This window comes from Melanerpes formicivorus, unplaced genomic scaffold (genome assembly GCF_026170545.1).
Source record: "Melanerpes formicivorus ecotype bairdi unplaced genomic scaffold, bMelFor1.0.p_v2 SCAF_3, whole genome shotgun sequence".
NCBI classification, from domain to species: domain Eukaryota; kingdom Metazoa; phylum Chordata; class Aves; order Piciformes; family Picidae; genus Melanerpes; species Melanerpes formicivorus.
In genome coordinates, this window is record NW_027142355.1 from 3,238,010 (window position 1) to 3,262,905 (window position 24,896).

Here is a 24,896-nt window from a genome sequence, read left to right on the forward strand (position 1 = left end):
CACGTCCAATCCCTGCTTGAACACCTCCAGGGATGGTGACTCCACCACCTCCCTGGGCAGCACATTCCAGTGGCTAACAACTCTCTCTGTGAAGAACTTTCTCCTCACCTCCAGCCTAAAATTCCCCTGGCACAGCTTGAGACTGTGTCCTCTTGTTCTCATACTGGTCACCTGGGAGAAGAGACCAACGCCTTCCTGGGTACAACCTCCCTTCAGGTAGTTGTAGATAGCAATAGGTCTCCCCTGAGCCTCCGCTTCTCCAGGCTAAACAATCCCAGCTCCCTCTACTCTCCCCAGCCTCGTTGCCCTTCTCTGGACACATTCAAGAGTCTCAATATCCTTCTTAAACTGAGGGGCCAAGAACTGGACCCAGGAGTGAAGGTGTGGCCTAATCAGTGCTGAGTACAGGGGCACAATGACTTCCCTGCTCCTGCTGGCCACACTATTCTTGATACAGGCCAGGATGCCATTGGCCTTCTTGGCCACCTGGGCACACTGCTGGCTCGTGTTCAGCTGGCTGTCAATCAGCACCCCCAGGTGCCTTTCTGTTTGTCTGCTCTCCAGCCACTCTGTCCCCAGCCTGTAGCACTGCATGGGGTTGTTGTGGCCAAAGTGCAGCACGCGGCATCAACTTCATATTACTCAGAGCAAGCAATGCCTTCTGTCCAGAGTGGCCATCAGTGACAATGAGAGCTTATTAAGGTTCAGCAATTTAGCATTTCAAGTGACAGGCATCTAAATATGGGGTTTGGAATCTAATTTAATGGATCTGTTCCAGTAATACTCAGCGTGTGTATATTTGGCATTTCAAGATCTAGATTTGTCAGGTGCGTGTAAATATATATTGCCTTTTAAATAGCCTTCTGTTGATGTGCTTTGATCCAGTTTAAGAAAATACTTAGATTGTTATCTAGAAGGATAAAGTAAAACAGCAACTAATACAGTAAACTGTCAATGATTATCAGTGATTTGATCCTGTGATTTCTGGTTAGGCCACACCTTGAGTCCTGTGTCCAGTTCTGGCCCCTCAATTTAGGAAGGATGTTGACTTGCTGGTACATGTCCAAAGAAGGGCAACCAAGCTGGTGAGGGGTTTGGAGTAGAGGCTGAGGGAGCTGTGGTTGCTTAGCCTGGAGAAGAGGAGGCTCAGGGGAGACCTTATTGCTCTCTACAACTACCTGAAGGGAGGTTGTAGACAGGTGAGGGCTGGTCTCTTCTTCCAGGCAACCTCTGACAGAACAAGAGGACATAGTCTCAAGCTGCAGCAGGGGAGGTTTAGGCTGGATGTTAGGAATAAATTCATCATAGAGAGAGTGATTGCCCATTGGAATGTGCTGCCCAGAGAGGTGGTGGAGTTGCCATCACTGGAGGTGTTTAGGAGGAGACCTGATGGGGTGCTTGGTGCCATGGTTTAGTTGATTAGGTGGTGTGGGATGATGGGTTGGACGTGATCATCTCAAAGGTCTCTTCCAACCTGGTCTGGTCTATTCTATTCTATTCTATTCTATTCTATTCTATTCTATTCTATTCTATTCTATTCTATTCTATTCTATTCTCCCCCTAAAGCACTCCAGCCTGGCTCCAGGCCCACCACTCATCTCACCACTCCACCTGAGAAAAACCTGGGGTTACTAATGTGCTCAGGATCCCATTTGTCAAAAGGACCTTGAATGGCCGTTTACCCCTGGCCAAAAAAAACAGCTGGGCATGCATCACTCCTGACAGCTGATAGTCAGCTTTGGCTTTAGGAAGATAAGCACCAAAAGTTCCTGTGTTGTAAGGTGTAAATGTTGATGTGAAGGACAACGTGACTCTTTATCTAGAATTTTTCCAGGTTTATATATCTTGCAATTAACACCAGCTATATAAATAATTTAGAACATGGATTCTATTACATTAACTATTTTTATCTGGCCCTGCATGTCAAAAAATCAGAAACTAATAGCATTCAAATTCTGAACAGGTGCAGGAAGGGGTTATTGGTAGAAATATTAATGTATCATTTCCTAGGAATATTTTACCCTTGAACATACTTTGTAAAACAACTAAACATTTATTTTATACACTATTTGGGCAATAATCTAAGACTTGATCATGTATATTGCATTTGCCTGGACAACAGCTTATTTGGATATTTACATTAACCACCTTCCTCTCATTGTACAAAATGCAAACATTCATCTTAGCCTACAAGCTGATACATAATCTCCTTTTGACATATGCTGAGTTCTCATTGATGAAAGGTATTCCCTAAGCCTATATAGATTCTCCATCACCTGAGATCTTCATCTTTTTTTCCCTTCTTTCTCATGATTATGTGCACAATTTGGTCCATGTGACTTGAAGTCTCCCCTCATATTCTCTGTTATTTTTCCAGGCAGGTTGTGTTTTCTCAAAAGCATTTTTTTCCAAATGTTTTCCTTTCTAGATTTTTGTTTCTTGGTTTTTGTTATGTTAAAAGTTTATAAATTCTTTGCAATAGGGTAATGTGCTGTCTATCTCCTCGTAAGCATACTAAACTTGCTTGCTGCAATCAAAGTTTAATAATAACTTAAAATCCAGTAAGGTTAAAACCAGAATAGTACTAGAAGGGGATTTGTCTCTTTATTCACCTCTGCAGTATGTAATTACATACTTCTCTATGGAATGTGGCAGTCTAGAGAGGCCAAAGAGCTGGTATTTCTTAATAAGCTGTCACTCAAGTTCCTCCACATACTTCAGCAGTATTATGTTCTTACTTGCTGGATAAAACAATATCCAGCATCACAAAGAAAGGTGGCAGCCTAGTAATTCTGAGCAGTGCCAGGCTTTGCAGCTAGAATTTGTTTGGTTGTTTGCTTAGGTCATGTTTGCTTTTGTCTACGTTACAGAAAGGACCTCTGAAGGTCAGCTAGTCCAGTTTCCCACTCGAAGGCAGCCCATCAACAATAGCTTAAATCAGCCATGCTTTTCTTTAGCCAAATATTGAAAATTTCCAAAGATAGAAAGTCCATGATCTCCTGGGCAACCTGTCCCAAAATGCGCTACCCTCCTAAATGGAAGTACTATATCAGCTCAGTGAGACAAAAGATTATTCAGTTTGACATCTAGCTTACCAAGTGGTCTCCCTAGGATATTGACAATGAAAAATGGTGAGTTCTTCCAACAAGCAATGGGGTAAGGACTTAATTTCATACATATATATATATATATAAAATGTTCATAGCAAGGTCACTCTCTCTCCATTGCAATACAAAGAGAGGTTCTAGAGCAAGCACAACATAGATGTCCACAGGATACCCAACAGCAGCTTGAAATTAACATTATGAATGCAGAGCACTGAGCAAGCTCTATATGTATGCACAGACTTACAAAGTATTATTTATATGCAGCAACTGTGAATTGCAAGAGAAGTAAAATGCATTGTGCAATTAATACATCCTGAAATTCAATACTTAAAGGAGGTTTTTGCCTCTGCTAAATGTTTTGTTTTCTTGAACGCAGGTATGGTGACATGGTGCCGAAGACAATAGCTGGCAAGATTTTTGGTTCAATATGCTCCCTGAGTGGGGTCTTAGTCATCGCTCTGCCAGTTCCGGTAATTGTCTCCAACTTCAGCCGTATCTACCACCAGAATCAGCGAGCAGACAAGCGCAGGGCACAAAAGGTGAGCTCCTAATTTTTGCTCCTTTTGCTATTCAACAACAGATGAATATGACTTTTTATATGCTGTGCATCCTCAAAGTAGGTTTGGTCTCTTAGGAAGAGAGCTACTGTATCTATGTGCTACATGCCTAGCCTGTGTCCCAGATGCAAATACTGTTGCTATTTTTAGTGAGGGGAAAAAACCAACACCACAAAACAAACAACAACAACAACAAAACAACAACCAATAAACCACAAAATGGTCCATTGACCTTTTCTGTCAAAATTTACAGATCTATTATTAGGTAATTCATCCTAGTTGCTAGACTAGCTCTAGTATTTTTCAGGCAGTATCTGCAGTCCCACCCACTAAGGATTTTTCTGGGTTTTTCAAGCAGGCATTCTTTCCACCAGTCTTCTGATGAGAAAACCAAACAACCAAACCCCCCCACCCCCATAATAATGATTCTAATGTCTGTCCTAACAGCCTGCTTCACTAATCCATGTGTTTAATTTTCAGATTCAGTCTCTGGGGAATCTTATTATTGGGGAACTTGCCTCCTCAGCTCTACTTCACTTAAAAGGTTTCAGAAAAAAAAAAAAAAAAAAAGAAAAAGAGCTTAATCAGGAAAAGTCAAAAGCGAAAGTCTCATTTTCCAGCTTACTTGATTTGCTGAGTTTCTCACTAATAATCAGCTAGCTCTACTTAAAGACAATTTCCCTCCCTGACCCATACGGACAAGGTCAGGAGCCAGGAAGACCTATTTACCAGAAGAGATGGTAAACCTTCTGGGCAGTCACCTTCATCTCAATATCATTGCCAATAGTGCCAATCTACTGTGCCCAACCATTTAATGCTAAGCGGCTCAGCCTCCATTGGCGCCTGAAGCACTGATAAGGGAGTTGACATGCATTACCTTCTGCTCCTCTGCTGCTGACAGTCAGAATGCTCTGGATCACAGTATCACAGTATAACTAAGGTTGGAAGAGACCTTGAAGATCATCGAGTCCAACCTGTCACCACAGACCTCATGACTAGACCATGGCACCAAGTGCCACATCCAATCCCCTCTTGAACACCTCCAGGGATGGTGACATCATCACCTCCCTGGGCAGCCCATTCCAATGACTAATGACTCTCTCCGGGAAGAACTTTCTCCTCACCTTGAGCCTAAACTCATACACTGTGATACAATCCCCGAATATCTTAAAATCAGGAGAAAAAACTCAGTTATAGGCCTGGGCTGAGATACTACACCCTTAGTGGCCACATCTTGGATGAAAGCTGAGGAAGATAAAGAAAATGGCCATAAAAGAAACCATAGACATGTCCTACCTGACTAGAAACTAGGAACTGCTTCAGTAATCCATATCTTGCCTATCTACTAATTCCACCCACTCCTTTGCATGCCATTTTGTCCCACATCCTAGTTTCATCTGTGCATTTCCCTCTCCCATAGCTGGGGTATGCAGAGAACTCATCACTTCTACACTACACTGTTCTGTCCAGAACATTTCCACTTCTGTTTGTGTAATGGCAGCAGACAGAGTAAACAGTCAGTATCTATCAGCCAGAACATAGCTGTTCATTACTGTGCCTCCCAGCACTGCACCAGTCATGGGTAACAGGTCTGCTTGGTTCCAGCAATCAATGTGCCTGCTCTGAGCTTTCATAATAAGTTCAGACACAACCAGCCTTACTTCAGATAGAAACTGTTTCCTAGTGCATGCCATAAACCAGAATTTTCTATGCTTGCTTTACACTTGCCAGTGAAAGAAAAGATGCACACAAGAAAATACCTTGCAAAAATTAGACTGGCAGAGTGGCTGCTCTTCTCCATAATCTCTTCCTGAATAGAAATGGCTTAAATTAATAACTAACATTTTCTCCTTGCAAAACAGTGAGCTCATTGTATGTTCCAAACAGCAATATGAAGTGATGAATGGCAATCTTGCCAAGTGTCTTTTCCTGTGCTCCCCAGAACAAGGACAACAGTAAGGAAGTAAAGATGAGAGATTTCTCGTGGCTGTTTATGCCCTTCTTGCTTTGGTGAAAATGGTTTTGAGGTCTGATTAACTTAGCACTGGATATGTGTTTCAATGATAATCTCCTATTGCAAAGCTGATCTCAATCTCAATCTAAAGTGACTGAAATGTTGGTTGAACTGAATATTGGTGTGACTGACTGAAGAAAAAGAAAATCAATAAAAAAGTACTTCTTGGGTACAGCATAGTCCCTATTTAGCAATATTGAGCTATGAAGTATAGCCTTGCATTTCACAAAAGGGCTCTGCTGCATTGTATAAGAATATTCAAGCAAAAAGGTCACATTATTAAAGTCTGAAATTCCTTCTTCATTCAATACAAGACAGGCTTTACACAGTTTTCAAAAATAAATGAGGCACCAACCTTCTGTTCTCTAAGGATGAAGAACATAAGCTTCAAAGAAGGTGCTGTTTCGTGGAGCACAGCATGAACCTCTGCAGGCCATGGTACCTCCTGCTAGCTCCAACAGTTTCCATCTGATGGAGAGAGTTGTAAATTTGAATTGTGCAGCTTACCTCCTTGATAACTCACACAGAAGTTTAATCAACGTAGTCTTCAAAATAGAAAAGAATTTGGGCTTGAAGAAAACCTAAGAGAAAGTTCTCTGTTGAAGAGCTGAAATCTAATCTCAGCAGCACTGGCAGTTCTCAGCGGAAAATTGTTACTTACGTGAGGTTTGTTCAAGAGCCATCAGACCATCAGTGCAAGCATGTACTGAGTTCTGCACAGTCAGTCAAGGTTAGACAATCCCATTTGTTTCATCTTTTTGGAAAAAATTGCTGCGCATTAATGCTCAAGAGAAGACAGAAAGGATAAATCTATATATGATCTCATTTTTAATCCAGTTTAAAGGAAGCTCCTTCTTCCACCCATGGAAATACATTGTTGTAATTAGCATGAAATCCCACTTTGCAACACGGCCAACACCTCAGAAGCAGAGGCACTGTGGGGAGTTTGTTTGCTATCAATATAAACCAAGGGGGGAGAAGGAGAAGGGGAAAGGGAAAGGGAAGGAGAAAAGAAAAAGTAAAGGGAAACAATCCATTGTTATCAGAACATTTTCTTGTATAAAATAAGAAAGGGAAGGGAAGGGAAGGGAAGGGAAGGGAAGGGAAGGGAAGGGAAGGGAAGGGAAGGGAAGGGAAGGGAAGGGAAGGGAAGGGAAGGGAAGGGAAGGGAAGGGAAGGGAAGGGAAGGGAAGGGAAGGGAAGGGAAGGGAAGGGAAGGGAAGGGAAGGGAAGGGAAGGGAAGGGAAGGGAAGGGAAGGGAAGGGAAGGGAAGGGAAGGGAAGGGAAGGGAAGGGAAGGGAAGGGAAGGAAAGGAAAGGAAAGGAAAGGAAAGGAAAGGAAAGGAAAGGAAAGGAAAGGAAAGGAAAGGAAAGGAAAGGAAAGGAAAGGAAAGGAAAGGAAAGGAAAGGAAAGGAAAGGAAAGGAAAGGAAAGGAAAGGAAAGGAAAGGAAAGGAAAGGAAAGGAAAACAATCCATTGTTATCAGAACATTTTTCTTGTATAAAATAAGAAAATCCAAGGATCTGACCTATCCTGACATTAAATAAATAAATAATCCAAAACAGATATTGGAATTCAGGGCAGAATTAATTATGCCCTGTAGTCTTACTATGACTTTTCCTCAAGCAGATTTATCACTACTGAGACAGTTTTGAAGATTTCTATTTGTGGAGCTTTTCTCAGCTAGAGACAACTTCAAAAAGCCAAGTTATTTTGGTTGCCCATCAGCGCCTTCAGGTAACAAAGTTAATGACAGATGTATTGTGACTCTTCCTTAAGGAAAGGGATGGAGAAAGGCAAAGGGGAAAGGAAAGGAAAAGGGAAAAGGAAAAAGGAAAAGAAAAAAAGGGAAAAGGGAAAGAAAAAAGGGAAAAGGGAAAGAAAAAAGGGAAAAGAAAAAGAAAAAAGAAAAGAAAAGAAAAAGGGAAAAGAAAAAAGGAAAGGAGAAAGGGAAAAGAAAGGTTCCAGTAAGTTTGGATACAATTTCCTGTTCCATGTTTGATAGGTATCAAGGGTTAAGATATGGCTAGTCCCTCATCATATTCAGTGGGATGACTACCAGGACAGAGAAGGGAATTGTGGAGGCATAGCTACCCTCTTGGAATGGATATCTGCCTTTCGTTTGCAGCTTGGCTGCAAAGCTCCAACCCAGAATACTGCAGCAGCTCTTATGATGACAATGCCTTCCTTACCCTGAATGAAGCTTTCTCTGACAGATGACTTCCCTGATTTCCATTTACCTATTTTGCTGCCTCTTTTGTATCCTGTTAAACAGCAAGTCCCATGTGCAGGTCCATCTGCCCATTATTGTTCATTATCTGGTAACTGAAGAAGCCTTAGTTTAACTCCCAAGCTATTCCTACTAAGAGTGACTTTGCATGGTGCCTCCACAGAACACTCTAACAACTATCATCAGCTCCAAAACTTGACTTAATACATAAAATCCAACCTGAATCTTTCAGAAGAATATGGTCTTCCAGCTTCACACAGCAAAATATATCCTGAGGATTGTCTTGGCTTTATTATTTATTGATTTTGTATGATGCATCTATCTGTCAAGTTATAAATAACTAGTTACTAGATAAATATAAATAGTTTAAGATAAATTGCAACAACAACTGCTTAACAGCACCTGGCAGCCTAGATCTGAGCATTTGTAGCAGGGAACCCTGCTAGCCGTCATGACTTCTGTAAACTAGATAGGCTATTCATCTTGGTGGGGATGCAGGGACATAAATAGCAGAGTAACTTATCCAAGACTCTTGAATTTAGGACAATAGCATGTAAAACTTCTGTTTACTGAACAATAATTTGAAAAGATTCTGAAAGCAAGGCACAGGTCAACAAGTATCTGAGCTTTATTTCATTCCATAGCTATTAACACACAAAGTAAACAGCTTTTTCTTCTCTACAGCATAATGACATCTTGTAAGTTATTGTCAGCTAGACTGAAGCCAATTATTTGCAATTACTGAAAATTAGAAAATCAGAGCATGAAACATGGGCTTAATTTCTCACTTGAGAACAAACACAGAGGATGGATTATGAAAGACCCCCCCCCAAAAAAAAGTAAACAGAAATGTGCCTGTTTTTTGAACAAATTTGGTCATTGCTCTAGGAGCTGTTGTGTTGTGGTTAACACCAGTAGGCAGCTAAACACCACGCAGCAGCTTGCTCACTCCTCCCCAGCAGGATGAGAGGGAGAAGCAGAGGGTAACATGGCAAAAATTCATGGGTGGGGATAAAGACAGCTTAATTTATTTTGTTTTTTTTTAAAGAAGGGGGGGGAGGGGAAACAGAGAGTGGAAAAATACAAATCCAAGAAAGAAATTGTAATAGAAAAGAAAACAATTGATCACCAACAACCAATGCCCAGCCTGTGCTAAAGCAAGGGCTGACCCTCACCACTATCCAGTTTTATTCCTGAGCACAATGCCATACAATATAAAATATCTTTCTGGTCAGCTGGGGTCAGCTGTCCTGTCCTTCCTGTGTTCTCCCCTGCCTGGAGAAGAGGAGGCTCAGGGAAGACCTTATTACTGTCTACAGCTACCTGAAGAGTGGTTGTAGCCAGGTGGGGGTTGGTCTCTTCTCCCAGGCAATCAGCACCAGATCAAGAGGGAACAGTCTCAAGCTGTGCCAGGGGAGATGTAGGCTCGAGGTGAGGAGAAAGTTCTTCACAGAGAGAGTTGTTAGCTGTTGGAGTGTGCTGTCCAGGAAGGTGGTGAAGTCACCGTCCCTGGAGGTGTTCAAGAGGGGATTGGACATGGCACTTGGTGCCACGGTCTAGTAGGCCTGTGGTCTTGGGTGACAGGTTGAGCTTGATGATCTTTGAGGTCTTTTCCAACCTTATTGATTCTATGATTCTATCTTTTTGTGCATCCCTAGCTTACTCAGTGTAACCCTCTGAGGAGCACAAAAGGCCTTGACTCTGTGTAAGAACTGCAGAAACAGATTTTAATCAGAAATCCAAAACACAGCCCCATATGAGCGACTATGCAGAAAATTAACTGTCTTGACCAAAACCAATGCACACGAAATGACTGTGAAGGAATTAGTATCTCTTCACTGTTACAAGAGCATTAAAAATTAATAGCCATAAAGTAACTAATAATTTCTGAGTTGTCATAGTAAGATGGTTATGTAGTCTGGCAAGCAGCAGAAAAGAAACAACAGGAGCTATCCAAATTACCTGGGCTACCTAGGATTCTTGCATAGCAAATTGAAGAGAGGCTCTTGCCAATAATGATTCCCAGTACTGCAGTAAGACCTGCCCTAAAGTGTTCCTTATAAAAATCTCTCTTAACACAACTAGATAGCTGAGGGCATCTTGAGTGTTAAATGCTGTATGTCGTAAATATCCCCACGGTGCTACGTTTAGCACTATTTAAAACCTTGTGAAAACAAATGTTAAGATTTCTAAAACTGACCAAGTTGACTGTTGTTGAATAGCAGTGAATTTTCTTTGTAAGCTTTCTATAAATGCAGCCATAGGCAGGATCCATGTCTAAGCTGTAAAATCTGAAGACAGGGGGAAAAAAAGAAGCTCGATGCAAATACAGCAGATGTAGTAAGAATTACAGCTGATCTTCAATTTCCTTAGAACATCTCAGATGAAATGATCATGGCGGAATTTCATCAGAGTCAGTAAATGAACTGTTTGTCAGCTACCTTTGTTTTGTTTGGTCTCTATAACTACCTGAAGGGAGGTTGTAGCCAGGTGGGGATTGGGCTCTTCTCCCAGGCAACCAGCATCAGAACAAGAGGACACAGTCTCAAGCTGCACCAGGGGAGGTTTAGGCTGGATGTTAGGAAGAAATTCTTCATAGAGAGAGTGATTGCCCATTGGAATGGGCTGCCTGGGGAGATGGTGGAGTTGCCATCACTAGAGGTGTTTAGGAGGAGACTTAATGGAGTGCTTGGTGCCATGGTTTAGTTGATTAGATGGTGTTGGATGATGGGTTGGATGCGATGATCTTGAAGGTCTCTTCCAACCTGGTCTAGTCTAGTCTAGTCTAGTCTAGTCTATTCCAAATTACATAAAAATTACCAAAATCATAGTTTTTGCATTCAGTGGCCAACAGGGAAATCTTCACAGCAAAGATAATCTGCTGCAGGAGAATGTAATCCTTTCCTTTTTTTTTTTTCCTAGATAGTCCATAAAAGGGGAGAGCTAGGAAGTGCTTTACAGGGATTGAACAGTCCTTTTCTACTGTGACAGAGAAGGCAGTTTGCAGAATAAAAGAAAGCATAGTTCTTCTGTAATTACAGTTTTTCTGACATCATTTTGGTGTCTCTCACAGGAATTCCCTCCCCAGCACAGAGCCCTTAAAATCCTGTGGCTGATGTGAGCTTTTAATATTTTCTTGATAGCAAATGTGAGGGGTCATGAGACTAATCATGCCACAGGCCCTGACAGAAATCAGGCAAAAGCACTGAAAAACAAATCTTACCACTCCAATGGATTTGTAAACACCTCCACTTTTAGGAATATTTTCTGTAAGTTGAAGTGTAAGTATGGAAGTCACCATATTTGGTTCCTGTCTAGGTAACAGATTTTATTGTCTTCTTTTTGTGAAGTCAGCCCAACTGAATGAGTCTTAGCTAGAAAGCTGTAAGCTGTTACTTTTCACCTCACAAATTGTTTCTAAGATGCAATAAATTTTATTTGCAAAGCAATTTAAAATCTTCACATGGGAAGTACAATCTTTGTATTAAATGCATTGCAGCACATTGAATTCACCCGTGCAGAAGCACTCTGCAGGTGATTTGGGCACTTTGCTCCTTGCCACTAGAATAAGATGCATTAACCGCATTGCTGGACAGACTGTGTGCACCAAGGAGGCGACAAACCAATGTGTTATTCTAGAAAATAGCCAATACATCACAAAACAGGCTCTCAAGAGGGTGGGGTTTTTTTTGACTCACTGATGCACACAGGCACAGCATTATCTTATTTTCTTTCAGAACAATTAAAAGATAAATACATGACACATAACATAAGCCAGATTCAAGCCATGTTTGCTGTCAACTGTCATGAATCCCTTCGCTCACTGTTGAGATGTCCTGTGAACCTGAGGATGTGAGTGCAATGAAGTGTGGTGTTGAGCCATTCTTCCTAACCAGTTAATTATTAATCATGCCAGGGAGATCTGGCAGCTGCAGTGACCAGGCTGCTTTCCCTCTATTCATACTGACATTTCGTGCCACAGAAATTCAGGGAAGGGAAGGAAAATGCTCTCTCTATTTCCTGAAAATACTGACTAATTATCAGATATGAAAACCCCTATTAATATAGCAAAGTCAGTTTTTCAAGTTCTTCACTGTGAATTGTGCATTTCAGCAGCCATTCAGCTGCAGATGCTGCTTGGAATTTGGCTTTCAGAATCAAAAAGCTAACCTAAAGATAAATCCAGATTCCTTCTTACACATGTAACCATCCAGAAAAATTACTGAACCAAGATGCCATCCTAGAAATCCCACAGAAGCTTATGTTTTCTGTATTGTTGGTTGAGAGAGTCTTTTCTTTACACTTTCTCTTAATGTTGGCTTCTAACAGTTGCACAGAAGTCAGTAGACCAGAGTGTCCTTCACTGATGAGCCACCTTGTACCCTGAAATGAAGTCACTTCCACAAACAAAGCAGCTCATCTGAGAAATATTGAATCACTCTCAGCAATTTTGATACCTGCAGTCTCTGAAAAATCACAGAATCATAGAATCAACAGGATTGGAAAAGACCTCAAAGATCATCAAGTCCAACCTGTCACCCAATACCTCATGACTACTAGACCATGGCACCAAGTGCCACGTCCAATCCCCTCTTGAATACCTCCAGGGATGGCGACTCCACCACCTTCCTGGGCAGCCCACTCCAATGGCTAACAACTCTCTCTGTGAAGAACTTTCTCCTCACCTCAAGCCTAAACTTCCTCTGGTGCAGCTTGAGACTGTGTCCTCTCGTTCTGATGCTGGTTGCCTGGGAGAAGAGACCAGGTTAAAGACAGGTTATGACCAATGATGACAAGCATTAAGTTGGATCATACCAACAGATAGGAATAATTTTTTTTCAAAGGCCTGGGAAGCATTCAGGAACTTAGCTGGGAGACAACATTAAAACCACTACCACATTCTGCCACTCTGAAAACCCAGAAGGCTCTGAGAAGCCAGCTCATGGCAGTTGCACTGTTATGTTTTTTTCTGAAACATTTATTCCCCTTTAAAGAGATCTTTACTGTAGGAGGAGCTGAGATGGATGCCAATGTTCCTGACCTACAAAGCACAAGGTGTGGCACAGTTGCAGCAGTGCAAAAAAAAAGGAAGCACTTTACCTGATGATCTGTCTAATAATCTCTTTGCAAAATCACTTTTCTTATTAGCTGATGCATGCAAACAAATAACAACTTCTGTCATCTGCATTTTAAATGAGAAGACATTCATGAGCTGCTTCACCTGGAGGATAGATGCAATACAGCCTTCCAGACATGATGATATTGGTATTCATAAGCAGCTGGTTCCAATTAGCAGTTTAGATAAACAGAGTAATGAAAATGAGTACAAGTGACACTATTCCTTTTCTCTGTTTACACAGAAAGCCAGGCTCGCTCGGATTCGTGCAGCAAAGAGTGGGAGTGCTAATGCCTACATGCAGAGCAAACGAAATGGCTTACTGAGTAACCAGCTGCAGCAGGTAATGTTTTTTTATCCTTCACCTCCAGAGTAACAGCTTAATAACAGCCCAGCAGCAGCTTATTCTGTTTAGCACCAGGGCAAGTCAACTTGGTTCTATAGACAATGTTATCTTTATAGGTAGATTAAGGAAGGCTAAATCAGACCATTATTAATGTTAAATGAAGCTTATGAGATTTGATGATGGAATATTAAAAGAGGGGGAAATGGCCAGATAGAAATGCTGTATTCAAATGTAACACATATATAAAAATAGATCCTGTAGAAGGCACTATTTAGAAAGTTCAGAGAGTTTGCCTCTTTACAAGTAGGTTGGATTTCTCTCATTTGGCTTTAGACAAATGGGTGACAAAACCAGATGTCATCATCAGCGATGGAAAAAAGTAGCTCCAAGGTACTGTTTCCACAGAGGTGTGTTACAAAGTGAACATGTTTCTTGGAAGCACCTATTTTTCTCTAAGGAGAATCTTGCTGATAAACTCAAACACGCTGAAACCTAATGTTACCTGATGCAAATATTAGAATAGAATAGAATAGAATAGAATAGAATAGAATAGAATAGAATAGAATAGAATAGAATAGAATAGAATAGAATAGAGCAGGTTGGAAGAGACCTTCAAGATCAGCAGTGGTAACCCCAGGCAGCAGCTGGGAATGAGATCCACAGCGATCCGTGCTTTCAGAGACAAACCTTTGGCTGCTGAGAGCTGCAGCCAGCTGAGAGAGACTGAAGACACAGTGTTTTTTAATCCCTGCCATTTTCTGGCATTTAGCAATTCCCTGAAGGATACAGGAAGGCTTTCATTCCTCTATGCCCTTTCTGTTCAATATGTGTTAAAAAGCCAAATGCTTTAACCTATAGCCAGAAGAAGAGGAAGGAGCTGTCCATCCGTCCGGTCTAGCACAAAGGATGAGCAGTCAGAGCCCTCGCTTCCTCTTCTGCTTGAAAGAATTCAAATCTTTGAACTCAAAGGAGACCAAATAGCTTAATTGTCATGCAGATTTCAAATATCTCAAAGTTGAATTGTAATCTTTCTTATTATCCCACTTCCTCCTCTATTTAGTTTTGCTTTCTAGAGAGCAATCTCGAACACAATTAATAAACAGTAGATGCTTTCTACTTAATTCTTCATTCTGTGTCAGTAGCAACTGTTGCATGCTTTCCAGACTCAGCAGAATGGGATCACTGACGTGAATTTTTGTGACCAAAAATTCTTTAGTGCTACAAAATGATCCCAAGAGAAAACTACATTTAATTTCCTTCAAATGGGAAACAAAAACCAAAAAACCAAAATTTACTGTCACTTAAATTTATGAGAATTTGAAATATGTATTGATATTCAAGCTTACATGTTGGTTGCACTAGTTAATTATGCTATACCATCTATGCATAAAAATATCTAAGAAGAAAAACATTTAAAAGCATATGCAAGGGAAAGAGAGAAAACATTTTGACCAAAACCCCCAAACAAATAAAAGAGGTCTCAGATCAAAACTTATTTGTGTTATACCATGTAGATGAAAGCATTGCAGCATTGCTACCATGTACAGTCCAGATTAGTTCAGATCAAACATTTGGATAAGAGCCCTCTTGTTACAAATGAGAATAATACAGAGTTTTATTTATTAACAGTCCTCCAGTGAAGAAGAACAGGCCTTTGTTAGCAAATCTGGCTCTTCCTTTGAAACGCAGCACCACCACCTGCTTCACTGCCTGGAAAAAACTACGGTAGGAAAAGAGAACTGTGTTTTCCTATGAATTCCAACACCAGCCTAGTTTTGAATGTTCTCTGTATTTCTTCCAATTAGTAAGCAGTTAGCTGAGGAGAAAAGCCATTTTTATCTTATTTTAGAGCATTATACCCATTACATATAAAGAGCAGATATTCTGGATGCGAGTCTCATCTAGGGTGGAACATACTGACATGGGTGAGACGCTACCAGTATAGCCAGTCTGCATATGTGACCTTCAGTTTTTCATACTCTCAGATGTTATCATTTGCACTTTTTTGCAGTACAGTTTATTAAACACAATTTGTAATCCTTACATATTCAACACTTGGTGCAGCCAAAGCAAGTTTGTGTCTGAGCAAATGCTGAGCTTTTGTGCAGGGAGAGCTGCCGAGTGCTTCCTCAGATGCGAATGCAATTCTCTCTGAAAGGACTGTCAAAAGGGATCCCCCAGCATCCTACTTTGAAATTTGAAGTGTTTAATTCAGATGCAGGTGCAAAGCTTCCAAGTCTTTTGGTTTCAGTGTGGATGCTGAGATCCCTGTAAAAATCTCTGATGTAATTCATAACAACCTAATTACGCACATTTAGATTTGAGACTGCCTACAAATCAAAAAGACTACTTATTATGTGTTCTCTCTATTTCTCCCTGGTCAATACCTGGATCATTGCATAGCCATAAATGACAGTAAACTAAAGCAGACTTCTGATTCAGTAAGAAGTGAGTGCCATGTTTGCTAGTAAATTTCTGGACAGATAACATCACAACAATAACCGTAACCATCGCTGATTTTATCACAGTATCACAGTATCACAGTATAACTTAGGTTGGAAAGGACCTCGAGGATCATCAAGTCCAACCTATCAACACAGACCCCATGACTAGACCATGGCACCAAGTGCCATGTCCAATCTCCTCTTGAACGTCTCCAGGGACGATGACTCCACCACTTCCCTGGGCAACCCGTTCCAATGACGAATTACTTGCTCAGTGAAGAACTTCCTCCTCACCTCGAGTCTAAACCTCCCCTGTCGCAGCTTGAGACTGTGTCCCCTTGTTCTGGTGCTGGTTGCCTGGGAGAAGAGGCCAACCCCTTCCTGGCTACAACCACCTTTCAAGTAGTTGTAGAGGGCAATGAGGTCTCCCCTGAGCCTCCTCTTCTCCAGGCTAAACAATCCCAGCTCCCTCAGCCTCTCCTCATAGGGCTTGTGCTCAAGGCCTCTCACCAACCTTGTTGCCCTTCTCTGGACATGTTCAAGTGTCTCGGTGTCCTTCTTAAACTGAGGGGCCCAGAACTGGACACAGCACTCAAGGTGCGGCCTAACCAAAGCAGGGGCACAATGACCTCCCTGCTCCTGCTGGCCACACTATTCCTAATGCAGGCCAGAAATTTATGTTGTTTCCTCTTTTATAACTTCCTAAGGATGCTGAGAACATAAATATTATTTGTACTGAATTTAGTCTTTGTAGGTTTTGAAATTTCACATAGAACAAACTAAAGTAATCCCCTTGTACTTTCATATTTTTGCAGGGGTTATATTGCCTTGTATTTACCACTTATTACAAAGAAGTTTGCCAACATCCATCACACCACCATTTGCAAATTTACACCTAGTTTTAGCACTTTGGATTGCACGTAAAGACATATATGATTTCTCTTTAACTTTCTTGTGTGTTGTGGAACTTTGTGCTATTTTGTCATGAATTTATAGGCTATTTTTAATTGGAAAACTAGCAGAGTTCTTGGCAAACACAGTCTAACACACTGAATGTAATCTAAAGAAGATGATTAGCTAATTTTTCCCTCTCAATGTTCTGTTCACTGTGCAATAATGTTCAAAATATTGATTCTGACTGATGTATGCCTTCTAGAAGCCCATTTGAAGCAAGTTCTTTCTTCCCATATCAGTTGAATTTGCTGTTCTTCAACACCACCCAATTCCACACAAAATTATGTCAAAGTGAAGCAGAAGAAATTGAAATAATCATCATCATCATCATCATCGTCCTATAAATGTATTTCCATTTCTTGCAAACACCTGGCCACAGTTGTTACTCTGTTTACTTTTTTATAGCAGTATTACATAGTTTACTGTCTAACAGTAGCACTATACTGTAATTCTCCTGAAAACCATCATCACCTTTCCAATTAATGCCTCATTCTTCAAAGGAAAAATTAATTTTTCATAGAATCATAGATTCATAGAATCAATAAGGTTGGAAAAGATCTCAGAGATCATCATGTCAAACCTGTCACCCAAAACTTCATGACTAACTAAACCATGACTTCAAGTGCCATGTCCAATCGCCTCTTGAACACCTCCAGGGACAGTGACTCATAGTAATACAGAAAAATGCAGCATGCTAACAAACTAAGAGTGAGTGAGCAGTGTACAACAATCCTGAACATCCTCCCTAAACCATTCTCCTAAACCATTCTCAGGATATGCAGACTGATTCCAGCAGTAACTGGAAATACTGCTTAAAAAAGGAGGCTTTCTGAAGCTCAAACTCACATTCATGCAAGCATGAACATGTATCTTAATCTCTGCTTAGCTTGGGCTACTGCTTCAAAATTACTGTAAAAATTCCTCCTCCCCACTCTAAGCAACACCACTATTTCACACTCTCCTGCACACAGAGAAAATGTGGAACTCACAGCTATGTGTGAAATGCTCCCTAATCACCTACTGAGTCAACATAAAACAGCCGTTTGAGTGAATTTGGATTCAGCTCTATGACAGCCCTATAAAACTACTGTCCATGCTGGGATTAAGCAAAGAGTGCATAAAGCAAGAGTACTTCATGTAACAAAATGCTCAGTCTTCTGAACTGCCTTTTGATGCATTCATCCACAGTAATTAGGAACTTTTTGGAAGCTTTTAAATAGCCCTCTCGTCTCCTCTAATACAACATTTATTTTATTTAATCTTTTTCTTTTACATAGATGCATACCTTGAAACACAGTTTCATATCCTAATTTCTAAACAAGTAATTCAAAGGAAGCTACAAAAGATCATCTGGAAAATATTTATCAATTTTATTGTATTATAGATCAAAATAGCAAATCCTATTTCTTTCCAAATGACATTTGGAGAATTTACAGAAGCAGCACTTGCATTTTTGTTAATAAAGATAATCCTCCATTCTGTGGCACTTCATAGATTATACAGATATTTATAGCACAAAGGACATTACAATCACATGCTACCTTACAAAGTAATTAGTATTAACATTTCCTTTTATAGAGCTCTGAGCACTTTGTTCCAGCGTTTACATTTATATTGGTACTCAGCCCAGGCTAACATGTACTAAACACTGTAATCAAGAATAAGCTGTCTAACTTTCCCATTTTATTCAGCTGTGTCAGTTTGAGCCTTTAAACTATCATGATTAATATGTCCACTTTAATTACCTTTCTGTGTCTGTTTTATCCCTTTGTCGGATTCCTCTGGGCTAGAATCACGAGTTTGTGGATGAACAAGTCTACGAAGAGAGCTGTATGGAGGTTTCTACAGTCAACAGACCCCCTAGCCACAGCCCCTCTCTCTCATCTCAACAAGGTGTTACCAGCACTTGCTGCTCACGAAGACATAAAAAGACTTACCGCATCCCAAACACCACTATCACTGGCAGCCGTCCAGGCAGCGTACAAGAGCTCAGCACCATCCAGATTAGATGTGTGGAGAGGACGCCTCTGTCCAACAGGTACTTCACACTCATCAGCACACCAAAATCTGAAGCCCCTTTCTTCATTAGAGATGTAGAGGTGTTGTGGCCTCTAGGCTGCTAGGCTAAAGATGAAAGTCAGTCATACACTAGTACAGATATATCCCGTACATAGCTTGCTCCAAGCTTAATTTTAGGTAACAGAATTGCCTCTGTAGATCCATTTCTGCCCTCAGTGAACAGCATCCAGGGACCCCAAGTTAAATACAGCACCAAATATTATATGCCATGGACAAACACATAACAGGAGAAAAACAGCACAAACAAAATTCACTTCAGATATACGAGACAAGCAAGTGGTAAGAGAAAAAAATGGCTGTCTCTGCTTTTTCTACTATGGTAGTTCAGAAGCATAGGACAGAGAAGACTTCCTCACATTTCCAGAGAGCAGAGAAATAAAACTGATTCCCAGAGCCCTGAGTATCATAGTCATAAGAAAGACCCTTCTAAATAAAAATATTAAGTGGATAAGAAAAATGTATTTCCTAGTTTGCAGAGCTACACAAAAGTGAGACAAGGGCAGTTTAAGTGTCTGTAATTTAATGAACTTCTCTGTACTCTCACAAGTAAACCATTTGGCTTTCATGTATATCTAACACAACCTCTGAAAACACAGCAAAGATCCCAGGGGACTCAGAAATGTTTTCTATTGAACTCAAAAGTGATGCTATTTACAAAAAGAAGCATTTTTAGCACTAGTTTCTATAGATATTGTCTTGTTAAGTTATATTTTGAGTAGTTTGCTTTGTATAGGTACTAGGTTTGGATTTTACTTCCATGAACAATCCAACAGCTTGCAGCTACTCAAGTTTTTCAGCTGTTGTGCACAAAGCTCCAGTGTCTTAGCTTTTCAGGAAGTATTCTGCCTGGATCCAACCTTTTTCTGCTAGACGACTTCCCTGCATCATACTTCCAGTCACAGAGTACGTAAAAACACAAAGAACTAGTTTTGTGCTAAATATACCCAACCCCCCAAAAAAAAAAAACCAAAACCAACATACTAAAAAACACAAGCACAAAATGCCAGTTTCACCTCAAAATCCTCTAAAGTTTACAAGTGTCTCATGATGCTGAGGTACTGCAGCAACTCCACAAACAAATTAACCTTTTAATAGCCCATATTTCACCATGTCTTACTCTTGAAGATATATAATGTTCTTAAGTATGGCACAGAGTTGTCAGGGGACTAACTCCTCTTGGTTTCCACTTTCCTGCACAGCAAGTCATTTGGCAAAGTTTGCTCCCCAGGCGGCAGCTCAAATGCTTCCCCTGCTCAGAAACACTTAGGCGATGAGTCCAGAAACTTTTTGAAGGGCTGAAATGGTGGGAAGGAAGGGGGCCTGTCCGTGGATATAACTATGGACCACCTGCTGCCAAGGTGCAGGGTGGTGGGTAATGGTTCTTTCCACCTCTGAGCTCTCTAAGAAGGTAGGCTAGAGATGCTCAGCTGAGGGAGTGGAATTGGGCACCTGAGAGATTTGCAGTAATGTGGACTTTTTTCTTTCTTCCTCCAGCCGTTCCAGCTTAAACGCCAAAGTGGAAGAGTGCGTTAAACTAAACTGTGAGCAGCCTTATGTCACTACAGCAATAATTAGCATCCCAACACCTCCAGTCACTACACCTGAAGGAGATGATAGGCCAGAGTCTCCTGAGTATTCGGGAGGAAACATTGTCAGAGTATCTGCTTTATAAAATAAGGAATTATTTATAAATTAGCATAAAGACCACTTGCAAGCTGAGCTCCAGCAGAGTGAAGCGAGTTGCAAGGAATGAGAGAGCTGACAAAGACAACACCCCTTGACGTGTGCACCAGTGGCTGCAGAACGAGAGGTTCAGGAGAAAGAAAACACACCATGGGGTTCAGTGTTGTAGCGTGCGAACCGGAAGGAGTTTCTTACCCCTCGTCTGAACTGACGCACGGTGGAATTTTCTGTGACCATCCTGACTTACTATATGAGCACAATGAAATGTCCCCATTGATGCTTCTTCTTATCATGAGAGCTCTTTTTAGAAAAAAAAACAAAACAAAAACAAAACACAAAACAAACAAAAAAATAGAAACAAACCTGCATTCTTGCTGAATGCAAACCAACGAGAAACATTTTGATAACGTGTCTCCTTTTGTCTTTCTTTTCTTTTTCCTGTCAATAAACCACAAACCTGTTGAGGAACTGTCAAAAAAAAAAAATAATGAAGGAATAAATGCTCATATGAAATCTGTTTGTACTGACTGAAAGAACTACAACCATAATGCATGCTGAAATTATTTGGAGCTGTGATCTCAGTTTACTTCTGTTGTTTTTCAGATTAGGCATGATAAAATATTACTGTAGAAAGGGGCATTTCCGTGCACTTACAACAAGCTGATTGTTAATGTTCCATGGTAGTTGTACAAATAACTTCCCTTTGAAAAATGCAGTATTTCTTACTCAGACACTCATTAGTGAACTAAAGGTGTTCAGTTAGTTCAGTATTTACTATTGTTTTATCTTGCTTCCTAGGTACTGTTACAACTGCAATAAGTCATTGTACACCTGTTGTATCAGGAATCAGGATTTCTGGTTTTTTAAGGTATTTTACACAACTTCATCTACACTATAAACTTCTAATGGCAAACGTTTAAATGATCTTACAGCCAAACCGTGCACCACAAATCAGCCATTGTTCTTTTTGCCCGCTGTCCTCTATGCCTATGACAGTTTGTTGCCCTCTCCAACATTATGGTACCATTTGGGATTTCAAGGCTACTGATGAATCAATGCAGTCCTTTCTTCCTTACATATCTTGTGTACTCCTGTATTTTCAGAACAAACCTCTTCTCCCAGTGTCCTTTTACAGGATCAATCCTATTTGAATTAAAATTACCATGAAACTCTTTGTGGGATCAGCTAACACTTCTCTCCAAACCTTCCTTGTTGACATTCTACAGCATCCAGATTATTAGCTACACTGGAAAACACTCGGTAAAAATGATGGCTACATTAATTCTGTAATTATCTGTAAACATGTATCCTAAAACCTGTTAAAGAGTTTATATTGTGTGAAGGTATTTAATTACCTAAAAACACTGACAGAAAAATGGATTCAGTCCAAAAGCTATAAAAACATAATTTCAATTGGAATTTGCCTACAAGGACAGGCCTAAACATTAATATGAAGGCTTTACTAGCTAAGGTTTGTTTTGCTTTGTTTCATTTTCAATGTGCTTTGATGTTACCAGAAACCTCTCTTCTAAAAGAATGTCATTTTTCTTCACAAGAGCGCATTACATGTATCACAATGCTTCCTATATACATGACATACCATACATCATATACATGGAATATGTGCATATCAATACATACATATATACATCAAAAACACTGGATCAGAAATAATTGCATGTCTGCAAAATAAAATATGCATATAAATCAAAAGGCTCAGTGCATTAGATGCCATTACAATAAACAATTAACACAGTTATTTAATAGTTTGAGTAGTGTATGTTTCAGTACAGTGTTTGCTAGCATTCTACTGACCTGAAAATTTACATTAAGAGAAAACACCCACTACAAACTGAAACTTGCTGATAGTACACTTTTTACTGCACACAGATTTTTTCTGTACCTGTCAACAAAGACTGAAGAGTAGATGATGGACTATCATGCGACAGTATATACACCAAAGTACAATAGTATCACATACTAGAATTAAACTGCAATTTTAAACTGCAATTAAAAGGAGCATATAATGTCATGCATTGCTCTCTGTTTACTTAGTCAGAAGCTTGGTTAATTTGCACTTAACTTCCCTCTTTTTCTGCAAATCAGAATAACTTAACTCATTCTAAACTGAGCTTCTATGTTTCTTTCAAACCTCAGCAGAGAGCAGAAGCTCAGGCTGTCCTCTGACTTAGAGTGCTCCTCCTGAGGAATTCTGCAACATGACGTAGCTCTCATCTCTCTTACCCTGCTGGAAAATTGCAGTAGAACTGCCATAGTTGCTGAGTTATATAACTTTTTAATGGGATTTCAATAGAGAGGCAGAATGGACCCAGAGTCTCCACCTGCATCCTGTTTTAACAATGCTCACTCACAAAATAAAAAAATGCCTCGGTCCCCACCTTTTGCTGTACAAACATCAATGGAAAAACTGCCTCAGTATTAGCAGTCTGCACCTACATCTTCTTTATGCCTCATTGCATTTCTTGACTAACCTGCCAAGAAATTACTTCAGGTAAATAATGTGCAAAGGCAGTTACTAAACCAACTTTGGGAGAGATTACATGCAGCGCAGGAAAACTACTGACTCCATCAGGTCATGCATCTATTACAATCTTCTTGTTTTCCTCTTCATATGGACTAAAAAGAATGCACTACAGCAATACAGTTGCATAAGAGTTACACCCCTGAAAGAATTTGTACTTTTATTTTTAAAATGCAGCTTAAGGAATAACTGAATATGACTTTGCAGAACCCCCAGTCCTGTCTCCTAGTCCCATGATGTCATATGCAAAACCATTCATTTCTTCTGAATTTGGGAAATACACATTCTTTTGGTGTTTTAGGTGATTTAAATGCTGTTTTGGTAGTGAATGACTGTTGATGACTGTGTAAAATGCATCTGTACTGTACATGAAATGTAATTATTTCTGTGTATCATACAAAGAAACCAAGGTTGTTGTTTTGACAATTTTGTTTGACAGGCATATATCCTATTTCAGAAGGCAGCATAATACATGTATTATGCTGAAGAAATAAATAGACATTTGAGGAATATTTAAATAAAACATCTGCATGCTTGAATGGGTCATCCTGGTTTTGCACTAACTTATTCACAGAACCTTTCTCCCCTCCCCCCCTGCCAGTGAGACTGGAGGAACACTAAACTCGAGGCTAAAGGAAGTCCTCCCCAACACTAATTCCAGGCAAGCTGTGAACGCATCTTGAATAGAATAGAATAAACCAGGTTGGAAGAGACCTTTGAGATCATCGAGTCCAACCTATCATCCAACACCATCTAATCAACTAAACCAAGCAACCAACCACCCTATCAAGTCTCCTCCTAAACAGCAACAATGATGGTGACTCCACCACCTCCCCAGGCAGCCCATTCCAATGGGCAATCACTCTCTCTGTGTAGAACTTCTTCCTAACATCCAGCCTAAATCTCCCCTGGTGCATCTTGAGACTGTGTCCTCTTGTTCTGGTGCTGGTTGCCTGGGAGGAGACCAACCTCTGCCTGTCTACAACCCCCCTTCAGGCAGTTGTAGAGAGCAATAAGGCCTCCCCTGAGCCTCCTCCTCTCCAGGATAAGCAACCCCAGCTCCCTCAGTCTCTCCTCATAGGCCTCATGTTCCAAACCCCTCCCCAGCTTTGTTGCCATTCTCTGGACATGTTCCAGCAAGTCAACATCCTTCCTAAACTGAGGGGCCCAGAACTGGACACAGGACTCAAGGTGTGGCTTAACCAGTGCAGTGTACAGGGGCAGAGTGACCTCCCTGCTCCTGCTGGCCACACTGTTCCTGATACAGGCCAGGATGCCATTGGCCTTCTTGGCCCTACCAGAACTAGCAAGACCAGAATGCCACAGCTCTGTGGCACAGAGCTGCCCTCCTGTGTGAGTGGCCATCACCCTTCCCTTCTGAGCCTGCAGCAGCAGACAAAACCCGGCACATTATTTCCAGCAATGTAAACTCCACCTCTGTATTTTTTTTTAAAGTACTGGCTGTGTTTTCAATGCATGCATACACCAGCTGTCCTGCTGAACCCTCCCAAGGCTGCAAGGCCTCCTCAAACACGGTATCAAATTCTCCTGAAAAAATACTAGAGCACAGATGAGGTCAAACTGCCTTTTTAGCATAGCAGTAGGTAACAACGCACTGCGGATCATTTACAGCCAGTGACTGGACACACAGAGGATGCTGAGCCATCAGCTGTATACACTGTAGCACAAGCATGTGTAATGGCTCCTCTGCCAGGAGCTCACTGCTCTGAAGAGAGGAAAAAAGGGTAAAAGTATTACCTGCCTGTGAACCACCCCAGAGCATTTTTGAGAACGACTATCCTCCCATAAAACAGCTACTGGAGAC

The 24,896-nt window shown here is 40.7% G+C and overlaps 1 protein-coding gene across 2 annotated transcripts in view; it reads left to right on the forward strand.

Annotated features, from left to right (window-relative positions):
- Nucleotides 1–23,610, forward strand: part of KCND2 (potassium voltage-gated channel subfamily D member 2) — a 345,592-nt gene extending 321,982 nt beyond the window's left edge. For both annotated transcript variants that reach the window (XM_068165028.1, XM_068165037.1), the window contains exons 3-7: nt 3,484–3,646; nt 13,268–13,366; nt 14,999–15,094; nt 18,558–18,805; nt 20,341–23,610. In XM_068165028.1, coding sequence (XP_068021129.1) covers nt 3,484–3,646; nt 13,268–13,366; nt 14,999–15,094; nt 18,558–18,805; nt 20,341–20,518 — 784 coding nt within the window. In that variant the 3' untranslated portion in view covers nt 20,519–23,610. The remainder of the gene's footprint in view (nt 1–3,483; nt 3,647–13,267; nt 13,367–14,998; nt 15,095–18,557; nt 18,806–20,340) is intronic.
- The last annotated feature ends 1,286 nt before the right edge of the window (nt 23,611–24,896 follow it).